At 42.3% G+C, this 18,607-nt stretch overlaps 1 protein-coding gene across 1 annotated transcript in view; it reads right to left on the bottom strand.

The window, feature by feature from the left end:
- dbh (dopamine beta-hydroxylase (dopamine beta-monooxygenase)) overlaps nucleotides 1-18,607 on the bottom strand; it is a 60,485-nt gene that overhangs the window by 15,723 nt on the left and 26,155 nt on the right. Inside the window, exons 10-11 of the mRNA XM_020486890.2 lie at nucleotides 14,837-14,964; nucleotides 6,642-6,801 (exon numbers count right to left, since the gene is read on the bottom strand). Coding sequence (XP_020342479.2) covers nucleotides 6,642-6,801; nucleotides 14,837-14,964 — 288 coding nt within the window. The remainder of the gene's footprint in view (nucleotides 1-6,641; nucleotides 6,802-14,836; nucleotides 14,965-18,607) is intronic.

Raw genomic sequence — 18,607 nt, 5'->3', positions numbered from 1 at the left:
GTCACCCAAAAGCAAATGACGTTGTGGGGCAGGCTTCATTTTGGGCCTACTTTTCTAATGGTCGCTGCGCTTAGACCGAGCGAGCTACGGTCAAGCGGGATATCTCGTTGAACTCGGCACGGCCTAGAGATTATGTTTATGCCATTGCCTGCTCTCTGTGTCTTTGAGCACCGCACTTTATCACTCCATCCTTGCTGTGTGTGTGTGTGAGAGCTTTTCTTTGACATCTGCTGGGAGAAATGACTGATTTACAGTTTAGGAGTGTTACCTAGTCACACATATGACGTTTTGGAGAGATGTGACTTTTCTAACCCTTCAAAACAGACAGTGTGACCCAATTAAAGGCACTTCCGGTTGGCACAGGAAGCTATAAGTAAACACATGTCTTGATTGACATAGAAACTTACAGAATCCTGAGTTTTAAGTCTTTAAGTTAAGAATTGACTGATCTACGATCTACACAGGGTTGAATGTAGTCATTTTCACCTTTGAAGGTTATGTACATCAAAACACCTTTTGGGTTAATTTAACCACTTCCGTTTGCTTCAGGAAGCTTAGAATTGGCACAGGTAGACCTCATAGTGGTCTGATGGACTGTCATAGAAGACAGGTTCATAAGGCATTCATAACCCACATAGGCTTCAGGTTGAATTTAGGGGTGCAGGCAATGTATTCCTATGGGGAGAGAAGTCAATGCAAACTCTTTGAAGTAAACACCTTCTTTTAACTATTAAGGGTTAATGCCACACGGTCAACGTTAGGCTTGCACGGATCGGGAGGACCTCAGGTACGTTCCTGAGGTCGAATTGTGCTTCTCACCTTAACGGTTCTCTCACTGTCACCCAAAAACAAATCACATTGAGGGCCAGCCTTCATTTTGGGCCTACTTTTCTAATGGTCGCTGTGCTTAGACCGAGCGAGCTACGGTCAAGCGGGGCATCTTGTTGAACTCGGCACGGCCTAGAGAATATGGAAATGCCATTGTAGGCTTTGTGTGTCTTTAAGCACCGCACTTTGTCACTCCATCCTTGCTGTGTGTGTGTTTCTGTGTGTGTGTGTGTGAGAGAGAGCTTTTCTTTGACATCTGTTGGGAGAAATGACTGACGTACAGTTTATGGGGGTTGCCTAATCACACATATGAAGTTTTGAAAAGATCTGACCTTTTTAACCCTTGGAAAATGCCACTGTGACACCATTTAAGGCACTTCCGGTTGGCACAGGAAGCTATAAATAAACTCATATCCTGATTGAGGTATGCCTTTACATAATCCTGAGTTTTAAGTCTTTACGTTAAGAACTGAGTTATTTACGGAGGGTTTAGGGAGTGTGTGTTATTTCAGAAAATCATAAAAAATCACAGAAATCTCGCAGAGCTCCGAAGCACACTTTAAAAAGATTCGTAAGAACACCCTGCAACTGGATCTGTAACCGTTGAAAAAAAAAAACACCTATCCGTGAACATCACCAATCTGTCGTTGTACGATTTCTCTTAAATGACGATAGATAAATGGCAGTTTTTTTTTTTATTGACACCGGAGGCTCCTTGACTTTGACGTGAAGTGGAAAAATAATTTCTCTATTTTCATTTTGGACCTTTAATCCCAGATAAATGGCCATAACTCAAAAACCGTTGAGGCCTAGACGCCATCTTGTTCGGGGCCAACTGCCCATTATGCCAAACCTACGCTCACCGAGTTTCGGCTTTGAAATATTTTCAGTTTTCGAGATAAGGCCCCGTCGTGAATCGTGATGTTTTGTCCAATTGCAATATGATTGCTTATGCCCTCTTGTGGGAATTTCCGGGACAACGGCAAAATGACCAAAATCTTATTATTTTTGTAAAACGGAAACCGAATGTCCGACAAAGTTCATTTGATGACTTCCCGGTAGGTCCGGCCCTGCCGCTCGGCCCGACGCCGTCCGCGAATTTTACAAATGATTTCGGACGTCTAGTAAGGGACCGTACATTTGCAATATGGACTTTCGCACTAACCATATGGCACCTGCCGAAATCTTCCCTTAAGGTATGTGAGGACGGGGAGTGATTCTCACGGACTCCCCTAATCTTTATCGGCTGGGTAGCAGGACAGTGTGTGCGTAGGATGCCTAATGTTTGTTTGTGAAAGTATGTGCGTAAGAAGCCAGTATAAAATGAATGGTTTTATACAACTAACCAGCTCTCTCGTGAATAAACCTTATTGACTATTTTAGCTGGGCTTCCGTCTGTTTCATTTCCACCAGTATCTTACAAATCCTGGTTAGTAGACTGAGTAGTTAATTGAATTGGTTTATGAATATCGAGAACATAATTCTCATAACAGGAATACAGCTCATTCAATGCTGTCTTAGTGCCAGCCTCTGACTGTGATGGTATGTAAACAGCTACGAAAAATACAGATGAAAAATCTCTAGGTGGATAGTGTGGTCTACAGCTTATACTCTACCTCAGGCGAGCAATAACTCGAGACTTCCTTAGATATTGTGCACCAGCTGTTATTTACAAAAATACATAGTCCGCCGCCCCTTGTCTTACCAGACTCTGCTGTTCTATCCTGCTGATACAGCGTATAACCAGCCAGCTGTATGTTGATAGTGTCGTCATATTACAGTTTTTAATGTCCCGTTGGTAATTTAATCTTCCGTGTAGGTCATCTATTTTATTCTCCAAAGATTGCACGTTTGCTATCAGAATGGAAGGAAATGGGGTTTATTCGATCACCTACGAATTCTCATAAGGCCCTTTTCTCCGCCTCCTCTTTACGCAAATCACAGGGATCTGGGCCTGTTCCTGAGAAAGCAGTATATAGTTCGCGTCGGGCTCCTCAGACTCATGAAAAGAAAAAATGGATTCTGACAGTCCGTGGTGAGTAATCGCAGTCCTGATCGCAGTCCTAAAAGCTGGTAGCGGCAACATTATGTACAAAATAAGTTACAAACAACGCAAATAAACAAATAAAAAAATACAATCGGTTGGAGACCCTTAAAACGACTGCCTTCTTCTCCGGAACCATATTTAGAATATTTACTATAACTGTACTCTATGTTCCTGTACTATAACCGTACTCTACTGTCCTGTACTACACTATAACCGTACTCTACTGTCCTGTACTACACTATAACCGTACTCTACTGTCCTGTACTACACTATAACTGTACTCTACTGTCCTGTACTATAACTGTACTCTACTGTCCTGTACTATAACTGTACTCTACTGTCCTGTCCTATACTATAACTGTACTCTATGTTCCTGTACTACACTATAACCGTACTCTACTGTCCTGTACTACACTATAACCGTACTCTACTGTCCTGTACTACACTATAACTGTACTCTACTGTCCTGTACTATAACTGTACTCTACTGTCCTGTACTATAACTGTACTCTACTGTCCTGTCCTATACTATAACTGTACTCTATGTTCCTGTACTACACTATAACCGTACTCTACTGTCCTGTACTACACTATAACCGTACTCTACTGTCCTGTACTACACTATAACTGTACTCTACTGTCCTGTACTATAACTGTACTCTACTGTCCTGTACTATAACTGTACTCTACTGTCCTGTCCTATACTATAACTGTACTCTATGTTCCTGTACTACACTATAACCGTACTCTACTGTCCTGTACTACACTATAACTGTACTCTACTGTCCTGTACTATAACTGTACTCTACTGTCCTGTCCTATACTATAACTGTACTCTATGTTCCTGTACTACACTATAACCGTACTCTACTGTCCTGTACTACACTATAACTGTACTCTACTGTCCTGTACTATAACTGTACTCTACTGTCCTGTCCTATACTATAACTGTACTCTATGTTCCTGTACTACACTATAACCGTACTCTACTGTCCTGTACTACACTATAACTGTACTCTACTGTCCTGTACTATAACTGTACTCTACTGTCCTGTCCTATACTATAACTGTACTCTATGTTCCTGTACTACACTATAACCGTACTCTACTGTCCTGTACTACACTATAACTGTACTCTACTGTCCTGTACTATAACTGTACTCTACTGTCCTGTCCTATACTATAACTGTACTCTATGTTCCTGTACTACACTATAACCGTACTCTACTGTCCTGTACTACACTATAACCGTACTCTACTGTCCTGTACTATAACTGTACTCTATGTTCCTGTACTACACTATAACCGTACTCTACTGTCCTGTACTACACTATAACCGTACTCTACTGTCCTGTACTACACTATAACTGTACTCTACTGTCCTGTCCTATACTATAACTGTACTCTATGTTCCTGTACTACACTATAACCGTACTCTACTGTCCTGTCCTATACTATAACTGTACTCTACTGTCCTGTACTATAACTGTACTCTATGTTCCTGTACTACACTATAACCGTACTCTACTGTCCTGTACTACACTATAACTGTACTCTACTGTCCTGTACTATAACTGTACTCTACTGTCCTGTCCTATACTATAACTGTACTCTATGTTCCTGTACTACACTATAACCGTACTCTACTGTCCTGTACTACACTATAACCGTACTCTACTGTCCTGTACTATAACTGTACTCTATGTTCCTGTACTACACTATAACCGTACTCTACTGTCCTGTCCTATACTATAACCGTACTCTACTGTCCTGTACTATAACTGTACTCTATGTTCCTGTACTACACTATAACCGTACTCTACTGTCCTGTACTACACTATAACCGTACTCTACTGTCCTGTACTACACTATAACTGTACTCTACTGTCCTGTACTATAACTGTACTCTACTGTCCTGTCCTATACTATAACTGTACTCTATGTTCCTGTACTACACTATAACCGTACTCTACTGTCCTGTACTACACTATAACCGTACTCTACTGTCCTGTACTATAACTGTACTCTATGTTCCTGTACTACACTATAACCGTACTCTACTGTCCTGTACTACACTATAACCGTACTCTACTGTCCTGTACTACACTATAACCGTACTCTACTGTCCTGTACTACACTATAACCGTACTCTACTGTCCTGTCCTATACTATAACTGTACTCTACTGTCCTGTACTACACTATAACCGTACTCTACTGTCCTGTACTACACTATAACCGTACTCTACTGTCCTGTACTACACTATAACCGTACTCTACTGTCCTGTACTATAACTGTACTCTACTGTCCTGTCCTATACTATAACTGTACTCTATGTTCCTGTACTACACTATAACCGTACTCTACTGTCCTGTACTACACTATAACTGTACTCTACTGTCCTGTACTATAACTGTACTCTACTGTCCTGTCCTATACTATAACTGTACTCTATGTTCCTGTACTACACTATAACCGTACTCTACTGTCCTGTACTACACTATAACCGTACTCTACTGTCCTGTACTATAACTGTACTCTATGTTCCTGTACTACACTATAACCGTACTCTACTGTCCTGTACTACACTATAACCGTACTCTACTGTCCTGTACTACACTATAACTGTACTCTACTGTCCTGTCCTATACTATAACTGTACTCTATGTTCCTGTACTACACTATAACCGTACTCTACTGTCCTGTCCTATACTATAACTGTACTCTACTGTCCTGTACTATAACTGTACTCTATGTTCCTGTACTACACTATAACCGTACTCTACTGTCCTGTACTACACTATAACCGTACTCTACTGTCCTGTACTACACTATAACTGTACTCTACTGTCCTGTACTATAACTGTACTCTACTGTCCTGTCCTATACTATAACTGTACTCTATGTTCCTGTACTACACTATAACCGTACTCTACTGTCCTGTACTACACTATAACCGTACTCTACTGTCCTGTACTATAACTGTACTCTATGTTCCTGTACTACACTATAACCGTACTCTACTGTCCTGTCCTATACTATAACCGTACTCTACTGTCCTGTACTATAACTGTACTCTATGTTCCTGTACTACACTATAACCGTACTCTACTGTCCTGTACTACACTATAACCGTACTCTACTGTCCTGTACTACACTATAACTGTACTCTACTGTCCTGTACTATAACTGTACTCTACTGTCCTGTCCTATACTATAACTGTACTCTATGTTCCTGTACTACACTATAACCGTACTCTACTGTCCTGTACTACACTATAACCGTACTCTACTGTCCTGTACTATAACTGTACTCTATGTTCCTGTACTACACTATAACCGTACTCTACTGTCCTGTACTACACTATAACCGTACTCTACTGTCCTGTACTACACTATAACCGTACTCTACTGTCCTGTACTACACTATAACCGTACTCTACTGTCCTGTCCTATACTATAACTGTACTCTACTGTCCTGTACTACACTATAACCGTACTCTACTGTCCTGTACTACACTATAACCGTACTCTACTGTCCTGTACTACACTATAACCGTACTCTACTGTCCTGTACTACACTATAACCGTACTCTACTGTCCTGTACTACACTATAACCGTACTCTACTGTCCTGTACTATAACTGTACTCTACTGTCCTGTACTACACTATAACTGTACTCTACTGTCCTGTGCTACACTATAACCGTACTCTACTGTCCTGTCCTATACTATAACTGTACTCTACTGTCCTGTACTATACTCACAGGGAAGAGCTTGGCAGAGGACTGGTTACATGCCATGGAGATGGGAGCGGTGTTGTAGAGAGAGTTGAGCACCTCTCCACTGAAGGAGTCCCAGGACAAAGAGGAGAACTGGTCCGTCACACTGGTCTGACCACAGCTACACGCATCACCACCCTGGAACCTGAGAGGAGGAGAGGGGAGGGGGAGGGGAGGGAGGAAGGTGAGGTAGGGGGGGGGAAGAGGGAAAGAGGGGGAGGATGAGAGGACAGTGAAGGAGGGTGAAGTAGGGAGAGAGGGGGAGGAGGAGAGTACAGTGAAGAAGGGTGAGATAGGGGGAGGGAGGAGGGTGCAGGGGGGGGGGGGGGACATTGAGACATTGAATGTCCAAGCATGGTCATGCTCATGCTCATGTTAGTACTCCCTCGTAGACAGAGCTTGTTGTAAAAACAAATAAGGAGCATACGGAGAACCAGGTTTATGTGAATGAATATGGAGTGGGAGGTAGATCATCTATGAAAGAACTGGAATCTATCAAATACCATTACCTGCATCCTTTCTAATCTCATTTATTACTGTGCCTTCAGAAAGTATTCAGACCCCTTAACTTTTTCCTCATTTTGTTACGTTACAGCCTTATTCTAAATACAAAATCCTCAGCATCTACACACAATACCCAATAATGACAAAGCAAAAACAGGTTTTTAGATTTTCTGCAAATGTATTAAAAATAAAAAACAGAAATGTACGTAAGTATTCAGACCCTTTGCTATGAGACTCAAAATTGAGCTCAGGTGCATCCTGTTTCCATTGATCATCCTTGAGATGTTTCCACAATTTGATTGAGTTGGTAATTCAATTGATTGGAAAGGCTCACACCTGTCCATATAAGGTCCCACAGTTGACAGTGCATGTCAGAGCAAAAACCAAGCCATGAGGTCAAGTGAATTATCCGTAGAGCTCCAAGATAGGATTGTGGGAAGGGTACCAAAAATATCTGCAGCATAGAAGGTCCCCAAGAACACAGTGGCCTTCATCATTCTTAAATGGAGGAAGTTTGGAACCACCAATACTCTTCCTAGAGCTGGCCGCCCAGCCAAACTGAGAAATCAGGGGAGAAGTGTCTTGGTCGGGGAGGTGACCAAGAACCTGATGGTCACTCTGTCAGAGCTCCAGAGTTCCTCTGTGGGATGGGAGAACATTCCAGAAGAAAAGCCATCTCTGCAGCACTTGACCAGTCAGGCCTTTATGGTAATGTGGCCAGACGGAAGCCACTCCTCAGTAAACGGCACATGACAGCCCGCTTGGAGTTTTCCAAAAGGCACCTAAAGACTATCAGACCATGAGAAACAAGATTCTCTGGTCTGATGAAACCAAAATGTAACTCTTTGGCTTGAATGCCAAGCGTCACGTCTGGAGGAAACCTGGAACCATCCCTACGGTGAAGCATGGTGGTGGCAGCATCATGCTATGATGCTATGGGGATGTTTTTCAGGGGCAGGGACACTAGTCAGGATCGAGGGAAAGATGAACGGAGCAAATTACAGAGAGATCCTTGATGAAAACCTGCTTCAGAGCTCGGTTCACGTTCCAACAGGACAACGACCCTAAGCACACAGCCAAGACAATGCAGGAGTGTCTTCGGGACAAGTCTATGAATGTCCTTGAGTTGCCCAGCCAGAGCTTGGACTTGAACCCAATCGAACATCTCTGAAGAGACCTGAAAATAGCAGTGCAGCAACACTCCCCATCCAACCTGACAGAGCTTGAGAGGATCATTAGAGAAGAATGGGAGAAAATCCACAAATACAGGTGTGCCAAGCTTGTACATCATACCCAAGAAGACTCTAGGCTGTAATCACTGCCAAATGTGCTTCAACAAAGTACTGAGTAAAGGGTCTGAATACTTATGTAAATGTGATATTTCGTTTTTTTTATTTATTAATTAGCAAACAAAATGTACAACTGTTTTTACTTTGTCATTCTGGGGTATTGTGTGCAGATTGATGAGGGGGGAAAATGTATTCAATTTCAGAATTAGGCTGTAACCTAACAAAATGTGGACAAAGTAAAGGGGTCTGAATACTTTCAGAATGCGCTGTATGCACTGAGTGTACAAAACATTAAAAACTATTTTCTTGACATAGACTGACCAGGTGAACCCAGGTGAAAGCTATGATCTATTATTGATGTAAATTGTTACATCCACCAATCAGTGAAGATGAAAGGGAGGAGACATGTTAAAGAAGCATTTTCATGCCTTGAGACAAATCGAGACATGGATTCAGAGGACAAATGGGCAAGACAAAAGATTTAAGCGCCTTTGAACAGGGTATGGTAGTCACTGCCAGTCGCACTGGTTTGAGTGTGTCAAGAACTGCAACGCTGCTGTGTTTTTCAATCTCAACAGTGTCCCGTGTATCAAGAATGATTCACTACCCAAAGGATATCCAGCCAATGGCAGGCCAGTGGTCGAAAGTGGGTTATTAATGAGAACAAAGGAGGCTGACACATTGTGCAGAGCAATAGAAGGGCTACAGTTAGTCAACTGACAGTCCAACATTGGTGCCCAAAGAGCCATAAAATAATGCAAACTTGTTGTACCTTGACATGAATGGGGTAATGGCAGCCGACGACCGTATAGAGTTCCACATCTTTCAGGAAAAAACAAGAAACTGCGGTTGCAGTGGGCTATGGAACATAAACACTTGAGAATTGGAAAAACATTGGCTGGTCCGATGAATCCCACTTCCTGCTGTTTCACGCTTAACTAGAGTATGGACAAAACCCAGAGTACATGCATCCATAATGCCACGTGTCAACATTTCAGGCTGGTAACCAGGGTTGGGGAGTAACGGACCACATGTAAGGGATTACCAAAAAAACGGTAACTGTAATCCGTTACATTACCAGCAACATTTATTTGATCAGATTACCGATACATTTGAAGAACTAGTCTGAGAAATGGCTTTTTCTTTGCAGCATCCCGGAGTCGCCTCTTCAATGTTGACAGTGGCCTTCATCAAACACATTGAATCCTTGAATCCTTGAGCCCAATCAGTCCTTCATGACAACAAAATCATAAACAACAGAGTAGGGCTGGCTAATACGTCCTTAGTTTAGGGGTCATGCTCAGGTAAAACAGTTTGGCTAATCTATACTTCCATATTTCCAAGTCCTATTCTTGAAGATCAAGGGTTATAAAAGTAGACCGCCATTGTAAATAAGAATTTGTTCTTAACTGACTTGCCTAGTTAAATAAATAAATACAAAATAAAATGCATTTATTGGAATGACTAAACTTCTGATAGACTTTGGTTTTTAATGTAAAAATATAATTTAATCATATTATTATGTGTGGTAGAAAGTGATGGGTTAGAAGAAGCCTACATAAACAACCCATAAAGTAAAAGTTTAAATCCATGTATGGCCAGCTGTGTAAACTTTAACATTGATTTATCCTGCAATAGATGTCATTCAATTGGGAAATTGCTTTTTTGTCTTCTTCTAATGCCTCTTAAGATTAAGAGGAAAGTCATCTAAAAGTAACGGAATGTAATCAGATTATGTTACTGAGTTTGGTTAATCCAAAAGTTACGTCACTGATTACAATTTTGGACGGTTAACTAGTACCTGTAACAGATTACATTTAGAAAGTAACCTACCCAATCCTGCTGGTACCAGGTGGTGGTGTGGGGTGTGTTTTCATGGCGCACATTGGGCTCAGTGATAAAAGTGGAGCAACGTTTGAAAGCCACAGGATACATCATTGTCAATCAGGTGCATCCCTTCATGGCAGCAGTGTACCCATCCCCCCCCCCAAAAAAAATTCAGCAGGATAATGGTCCTTGACACAAGGTTAGGATTGTCCAGGAATGGATTCATAAACATGACAGTGAATTCATCTTACTGCAGTGGCCCTTGCCAGTCACCAGATCTCAATCCAACTGAGCATCTGTGGGATGAGATGGAACGAGCTGTTCGGAGTAGAAATCCACTACCAGCCATCTTGACACAACTGTGGGAAGCATTGGAGTCAACATGGGCCAACGTCCCTATGGAATGCTTTCGACACCTTGTAGACTCCATGCCCCAATGACTTGGTGGAAAACATTACAATTCAATATAAATTCAGTAAGTATTCACACCCCTTGACGTCTTCCACATTTTGGTTGTATTACAGCCTGAATTTAAAATGGATAAAATGTAGATTGTGTGTCACTGGTCTACACACAATAATCCTTATTTCAAAGTGGAATTTTCATTTTTAGAAATGTTCATTTTTAGAAATTAAACACAAATAACTGAGCACGAAACTGAAATATCTTGATTCAATAAGTATTCAATAAGTATTTTTTTAGGGCAAGCCTATTTAAGTTCAGGAGTAAAAATTCACTCATTCTTTGTACCCCACATACAATTACTAAAGTAAAACTGCAAAAAATGTAGCAAAGAAATTAACTTTGTCCTGAATACAAAGCGTGGTGGTGGCTGTATCATGTTATGGGTATGCTTTTCACCGACAAGGACAAGCGAGTTTTTTAAGGTAAAAAAATAAATGTAATAGAGCTAAGCACAGGCAAAATCACAGACACTGGGAGACAAATGTACCTTTCCGCAGGACAATAAGCTAAAACACAAGGCAAACTATAAACTGGAGTTGCTTACCAAGATGATGTTAAATGTTCCTGAGTGGCCTAGTTACAGTTTTGACATAAATCGGCCTGAAAATCTATGGCAAGACTTGAAAATGGCTGTCTAGCAATGATCAACAACCAATTTGACAGAGCTTGAAACATTTTGAAAGAATAATGTGCAAATATTGTACAATCCAAATTAGAGACTTACCCAGAAAGACTCACAGCTGTAATCACTGCCAAAGCTGATTCTAACATATATTGACTCAAGGGTGTGAATACTTATGTAAATTAGATATTTCTGTATTTCATTTTCAATACAATGTCTAAAACCATGTTTTAACTTTTTCATTATGGGGTATTGTGTGTAGATGGGTGAGATGTTTTGTTTAATTCAGGCTGTATCACAACAAAATGTGGAATAAGTGTATACAGTTATATAGTTATACAGTTATATAGTGCCTTCAGAAGTATTCAGACCCCTTGACGTTTCCACATTTTGTTACATTACAGCCTTATTCTAAAATTGATTGAATGTTTTTTTTAATACTCATCAATCTACACACAATACCCCATAATGCCAAAGCAAAAACAGGTTTTATAAATGTTTGCTAATTTATTAAAAATGAAAAACAGAAATATAACATTTACATAAGTATTCAGACCCTTTACTCAGTACTTTGTTGAAGCAGCCTTGAACAGCGATTACAGCCTCGAGTCTTCTTGGGTATGACACTACAAGCTTGGCACACCTGTATTTGGGGAGCTTGGCACACCTGTATTTGGGGAGTTTCTCCCATTCTTCTCTGCAGATCCTCTCAAGCTTTGTCAGGTTGGATGGGTGCGCATTGCTGCACAGCTATTTTCAGGTCTCACCGGAAATGTTCAATCATGTTTGTTATTTGGTATTTTATTAGGATCCCCATTAGCTGTTGCAAAAGCAGCAGAATCTCTCTGTACTTTGCTCTGTTCATCTTTCCCTCAATCCTAATTAGTCTCCCAGTGCCTGCCCCTGAAAAACAACCCCACAGCATGACGCTGCCACCACCATGCTTCACCGTAAGGATGGTGCCAGGTATCCTCCAGACGTGATGCTTGGCATTCAGGCCAAAGAGTTTAATTTTGGTTTCATCAGGCCAGAGAATCATGTTTCTCATGGTTTGAGAGTCTTTCGGTGCCTTTTGGCAAACTCCAAGTGGGCTGTCATGTGCCTTTTACTGAGGAGCGGCTTCAGTCTGGCTACTCTACCTAAAGGCCTGATTGGTAGAGTGCTGCAGAGATGGTTGTCATTCTGGAATGTTCTCCCATCTCCACAGAGGAACACTAGACATCTGTCAGAGTGACCATCGGGTTCTTGGTCACCTCCCTGATCAAGCTCTAGGAAGAGTCTTGGTGGTTCCAAACTTCTTCCACTTCAGAATGATGGAGGCCACTGTGTTCTTGGGGACCTTAAATGTTGCAGACATTTTTTGGAGCCCTTCCCCAGATCTGTGCCTCGACATAATCCTGTCTTGGAGCTCTACAGACAATTCCTTTGACCTCATAGCTTGGTTTTTGCTCTGACATGTACTGTCAACTGTGGGACCTTATATAGACAGGTGTGTTCTTTTCCAAATCATGTCCAATCAATTGAATTTACCACACGTGGACTCCAATCGAGTGTTAGAAACATCTCAAAGATGATCAATAGAAACAGGATGCACCTGAGCTCAATTTCGAGTCTCATAGCAAAGGGTCTGAATACTTATGTAAATAAGGTTTTTATGTTTGTATGTGTAATAATTTTGCCAAAATGTCTAAAAACTGTTTTAGCTTTCTCATTGTGGGGTATTGTGTTTAGATTGGTGAGGATACATTTTTTAAAATACATTTTAGAAAAAGGCTATAACAAAATTTGGAAAAGGTCAAGGGGTCTGAATACTTTCTGAAGGCACTGTAAATAGTTTATATCCTAATCGTACTGGATTCCAATTATATTGGCCAATCAACCAATCACTCTAATCTTAATTCCAACCCTCAGATGTCTACAGACTAACCCATCTTTACCCATTTACTCTCTCCTTTTGCCAGGTCGCAATTGTAAATGAGAACTTGTTCTCAACTTGCCTACCTGGTTAAATAAAGGTAAAATAAATAAATAAATACATCCCTCTATTTTACTGTGATGTCTTACGAGGGTCACGAACCTCTCTATTCCGTACCATTTCTATTGAGATTTCCCTGAAAATATATACTTTACCTAAGAGTATAATCATATTTCCTTTTGATTGTGGATTTTCAGATCTCCTAACAATACTGTTTGTAGGTCCATTTGAGCACGGACATTATGACTTCATAACCACCGAAGGACAGTACCAAGAGAAATGATCCATTCATTCTGTTTCCTCGTGGCAGTCTGCACTGTCTGACTGTTCAATGCCCCATGTATAGATGTTTTTATTGTTTTGTGACGATAATTTATAAATTTTGTTTAAATTGAATGGTACAGATTGATGCGTACAGGGTAGCCTAGTGGTTAGAGCGTTGGACTAGCAACCAGAACGTTGCAAGTTCAAACCCCCGAGCTGACAAGTTACAAATCTGTCGTTCTGCCCCTGAACAGGCAGTTAACCCATTGTTCCTAGGTCGTCATTGAAAATAAGAATATGTTCTTAACTGACTTGCCTAGTTAAATGAAGGAGAAAAAAAATGAACATTGCTGTTTTTGTATATCAGTTCATAAACACGATGCCATGGTATTGGGACATCACAAATCTGTTCCCAAACTCTTTAAGTTTTATGTGACATAGTTGTCACACCTCTCGACCTTGTGTTGGTGATTGTTTTATATAAGGAATGGAATGAGCAGTTTTCTTCTGCTGGTTCGTGTGAAGTCTGTGTGAGTGGATTTCATCTGCTGAACAATAACAGCTGTTTGATGAGGAGAATATTGATTGTTCTCCAGAGATTGATTTTCTAATGGTAGCTGAGTCAGCAAAAAACGGAAATGAAGATGCAGTGTGTGTTTGGTTAAAGATGACAGCTAGCTCTTCTTAATAAAGAGGATGGGTGTTACCTAGAAATGAAGCTATCCTGTGCGTGTGTTACCTGCCGATGAAGCTACAGTACAGTGTGTGTGTGTGTGTGTGTGTGTGTGTGTGTGTGTGTGTGTGTGTGTGTGTGTGTGTGTGTGTGTGTGTGTGTGTGTGTGTGTGTGTGTGTGTGTGTGTGTGTGTGTGTGTGTGTGTGTGTGTGTGTGTGTGTGTGTGTGTGTGTGTGTGTATGTGTGTGTGTGTGTGTGTGTGTGTGTGTGTGTGTGTGTGTGTGTGTGTGTGTGTGTGTGTGTGTGCACGTGTGTGCACGTGTGTGCACGTGCGCGCGTGCCCGCCCACTCCCCCAAGTTGGTGTGCCCATCACAGGAGGTTGGTGGCACCTTAATTGGGGAGGATGGGCTCATGGCTGGAGCAGAATTAGTGGAATCGTATCAAAAACATCAGGGATTCGTATCAAACACATGCCATTTCATTCACTTCATTCCAGACATTATTATGAGCCGTCATCCCTTTCACCAGCCTTCTGTGGTGCCCATGTACTGTATATTACCTGTTGATGAAGCTGAAGTACTTCTGCAGGTATCCAGGGTCAATGTTACTCTTACAGAGTTCTAGTTGAGTTCTGGGGTAGTAGTGTACATAGTTCACACACATCTCCTCCATGATCCCAAAGCCTCCCTGGATTAATCATCAATGAGGAGAGAGAGATAGAGCGAAAGATAGGGAGAGAGGGGGAAACAGGGGGAGAGAAAGGCAGGGAGAGAGAGGGAGGGAGAGGAAGGGAGAGAGAGAGAGAGAGACAGTGAGAGAGAGAGAGACAGTGAGAGAGAGAGAGGGAGGAGTCAAGTTCCTGGGTTTAGCTCCATGCCTTCATCATAACCCCAGAAACAGCTAGCTCAGGCATCACTGAGGACAGTGTGTGAGTTTAAAAAAACATCCTTACCCCAGGATACTTCATCTGCTGACTATCATTCCTTACCCCAGGATACTTCATCTGCTGACTATCATTCCTTACCCCAGGATACTTCATCTGCTGACTATCATTCCTTACCCCAGGATACTTCATCTGCTGACTATCATTCCTTACCCCAGGATACTTCAACTGGTGACTATCATTCCTTACCCCAGGATACTTCAACTGGTGACTATCATTTCTTACCCCAGGATACTTCAACTGGTGACTATCATTCCTTACCCCAGGATACTTCAACTAGTGACTATCATTCCTTACCCCAGTATACTTAAACTAGTGACTATCATTCCTTACCCCAGGATACTTAAACTGGTGACTATCATTCCTTACCCCAGGATACTTAAACTAGTGACTATCATTCCTTACCCCAGTATACTTCAACTGGTGACTATCATTCCTTACCCCAGGATACTTCAACTGGTGACTATCATTCCTTACCCCAGGATACTTCAACTGGTGACTATCATTCCTTACCTCAGTATACTTAAACTAGTGACTATCATTCCTTACCCCAGGATACTTCAACTGGTGACTATCATTCCTTACCCCAGGATACTTCAACTGGTGACTATCATTCCTTACCCCAGGATACTTCAACTGGTGACTATCATTCCTTACCCCAGGATACTTCAACTGGTGACTATCATTCCTTACCCCAGGATACTTCAACTGGTGACTATCATTCCTTACCCCAGGATACTTCAACTGGTGACTATCATTCCTTACCCCAGGATACTTCAACTGGTGACTATCCAGGAAAATAAAGAAAAAGCAGCTCTCCGTTGCTGAGTAAATCTGATAGATTTATTGACAGGACAAGAAAACAATCAGCTTACATTTCCGCATCAATCGTTTTCTTCAGAGCTTTGAGTAGAAAAAGGGTGGGAGGTACCTATATATCCTCCCAGGGGAGTGTCCCACTCATTATGTCAATCAAACATGTCAATAATATCAATACTGTCAGTAGTAGCAACTACACAGGTTATTCAAGCAAGAGTATGATCATCAATCAAGATTCCTGTCATACATTCTAGACTCCTCCCATACATTCCAGACCACTCCCCATACATATACATTCCAGACCCCTCCCATACATTCCAGACCCCTCCCCATACATATCCATTCCAGACCCCTCCCATACATTCCAGACCCCTCCCCATACATTCCAGACTCCTCCCTATACATTCCAGACTCCTCCTTATACATGCCAGACTCCTCCCATACATTCCAGACCCCTCCCCATACATATACATTCCAGACCCCTCCCATACATTCCAGACCACTCCCCATACATATACATTCCAGACCCCTCCCATACATTCCAGACCCCTCCCATACATTCCAGACCCCTGCCCATACATATACATTCCAGACCACGCCCCATACATATACATTCCAGACCCCTCCCCATACATATACATTCCAGACTCCTCCCATACATTCCAGACCCCTCCCCATACATTCCAGACCACTCCCCATCCATATACATTCCAGACCCCTCCCATACATTCCAGACCCCTCCCCATACATTCCAGATCCCTCCCATACATATACATTCCAGACCCCTCCCATACATTCCAGACCCCTCCCCATTCATATACATTCCAGACTCCTCCCATGCATTCCAGACCCCTCCCATACATATACATTCCAGACCCCTACCATACATTCCAGACCCCTCCCATACATTCCAGACCCCTCCCCATACATATACATTCCAGACTCCTCCCATGCATATACATTCCAGACCCCTCCCCATACATACACATTCCAGACCCCTCCCATACATTCCAGACCCCTCCCCATACATATACATTCCAGACTCCCCCCATGCATTCCAGACCCCTCCCATACATATACATTCCAGGCCCCTCCCATACATATACATTCCAGACTCATCCTATACATTCCAGACCCCTCCCATACATATACATTCCAGACCCCTCCCATACATATACATTCCAGACTCCTCCCATACATATACATTCCAGACTCCTCCTACACATTCCAGACCCCTCCCATACATATACATTCCAGACTCCTCCTATACATTCCAGACCCCTCCCCATACATATACATTCCAGACTCCTCCTATACATTCCAGACTCCTCCCATGCATTCCAGACCCCTCCCCATACATATACATTCCAGACTCCTCCTATACATTCCAGACTCCTCCTAATCATTCCAGACTCCTCAACATACATATGCATTCCAGACCCCTCCCCATACATATGCATTCCAGACTCCTCCTATACATTCCAGACCCCTCCCATACATTCCAGACCCCTCCTAATCATTCCAGACTCCTCCTAATCATTCCAGACTCCTCCTAATCATTCCAGACTCCTCCTAATCATTCCAGACTCCTCAACATACATATACATTCCAGACTCCTCCCCATACATTCCAGACTCCTCCCCACACATATACATTCCAGACTCCTCCCATACATTCCAGACCCCTCCCCACACATATACATTCCAGACTCCTCCCATACATTCCAGACCCCTCCCCATACCTATACATTCCAGACCCCTCCCATACATATACATTCCAGACTCCTCCCATACATTCCAGACCCCTCCCCATACATATACATTCCAGATTCCTCCCATACATTCCAGACCCCTCCCCACACATATACATTCCAGATTCCTCCCATACATTCCAGACCCCTCCCCATACATATACATTCCAGACCCCTCCCCATACATTCCAGACCCCTCCCCATACATATACATTCCAGATTCCTCCCATACATTCCAGACCCCTGCCCATACATATACATTCCAGACCCCTCCCATACATTCCAGACCTCTCCCCATACATATAAATATATATTAAGCATCTCGAATCCAAAATTAAATCTAGAATCGGCTTCCTATTTCACAACAAACCCTTCTTCACTCATGCAGCCAAACTGACCATCCTACCGATCCTCGACTTCGGCGATGTCATCTATAAAATTGCCTCCAACACTCTACTCAACAAATTGGATGCAGTTTATCACAGTGCCATCCATTTTGTCACCAAAGCCCCACCACTGCGACCTGTACGCTCTCATTGGCTGGCCACCGCTTCATACTTGTCGCCAAACCCACTGGCTCCAGGTCATCTACAAGTCTCTGCTAGGTAAAGCCCCACCTTATCTCAGCTCACTGGTCACCATAGCAGCACCCACCCGTAGCACACACTCCAGCAGGTATATTTCACTGGTCAACCCCAAAGCCAATTCCTCCTTTGGCCGGTCTCCTTCCAGGTCTCTGCTGCCAATGACTGGAACAAACTGCAAAAATCTCTGAAGCTGAAGACTCTTACCTCTCTCACTAGCTTTAAGCACCAGCT

This window comes from Oncorhynchus kisutch, linkage group LG6 (genome assembly GCF_002021735.2).
Source record: "Oncorhynchus kisutch isolate 150728-3 linkage group LG6, Okis_V2, whole genome shotgun sequence".
Lineage (NCBI taxonomy): Eukaryota > Metazoa > Chordata > Actinopteri > Salmoniformes > Salmonidae > Oncorhynchus > Oncorhynchus kisutch.
The sequence above is the reverse complement of the archived record's forward strand: the minus strand, read 5'-3'. Positions and strand labels throughout refer to the sequence as shown.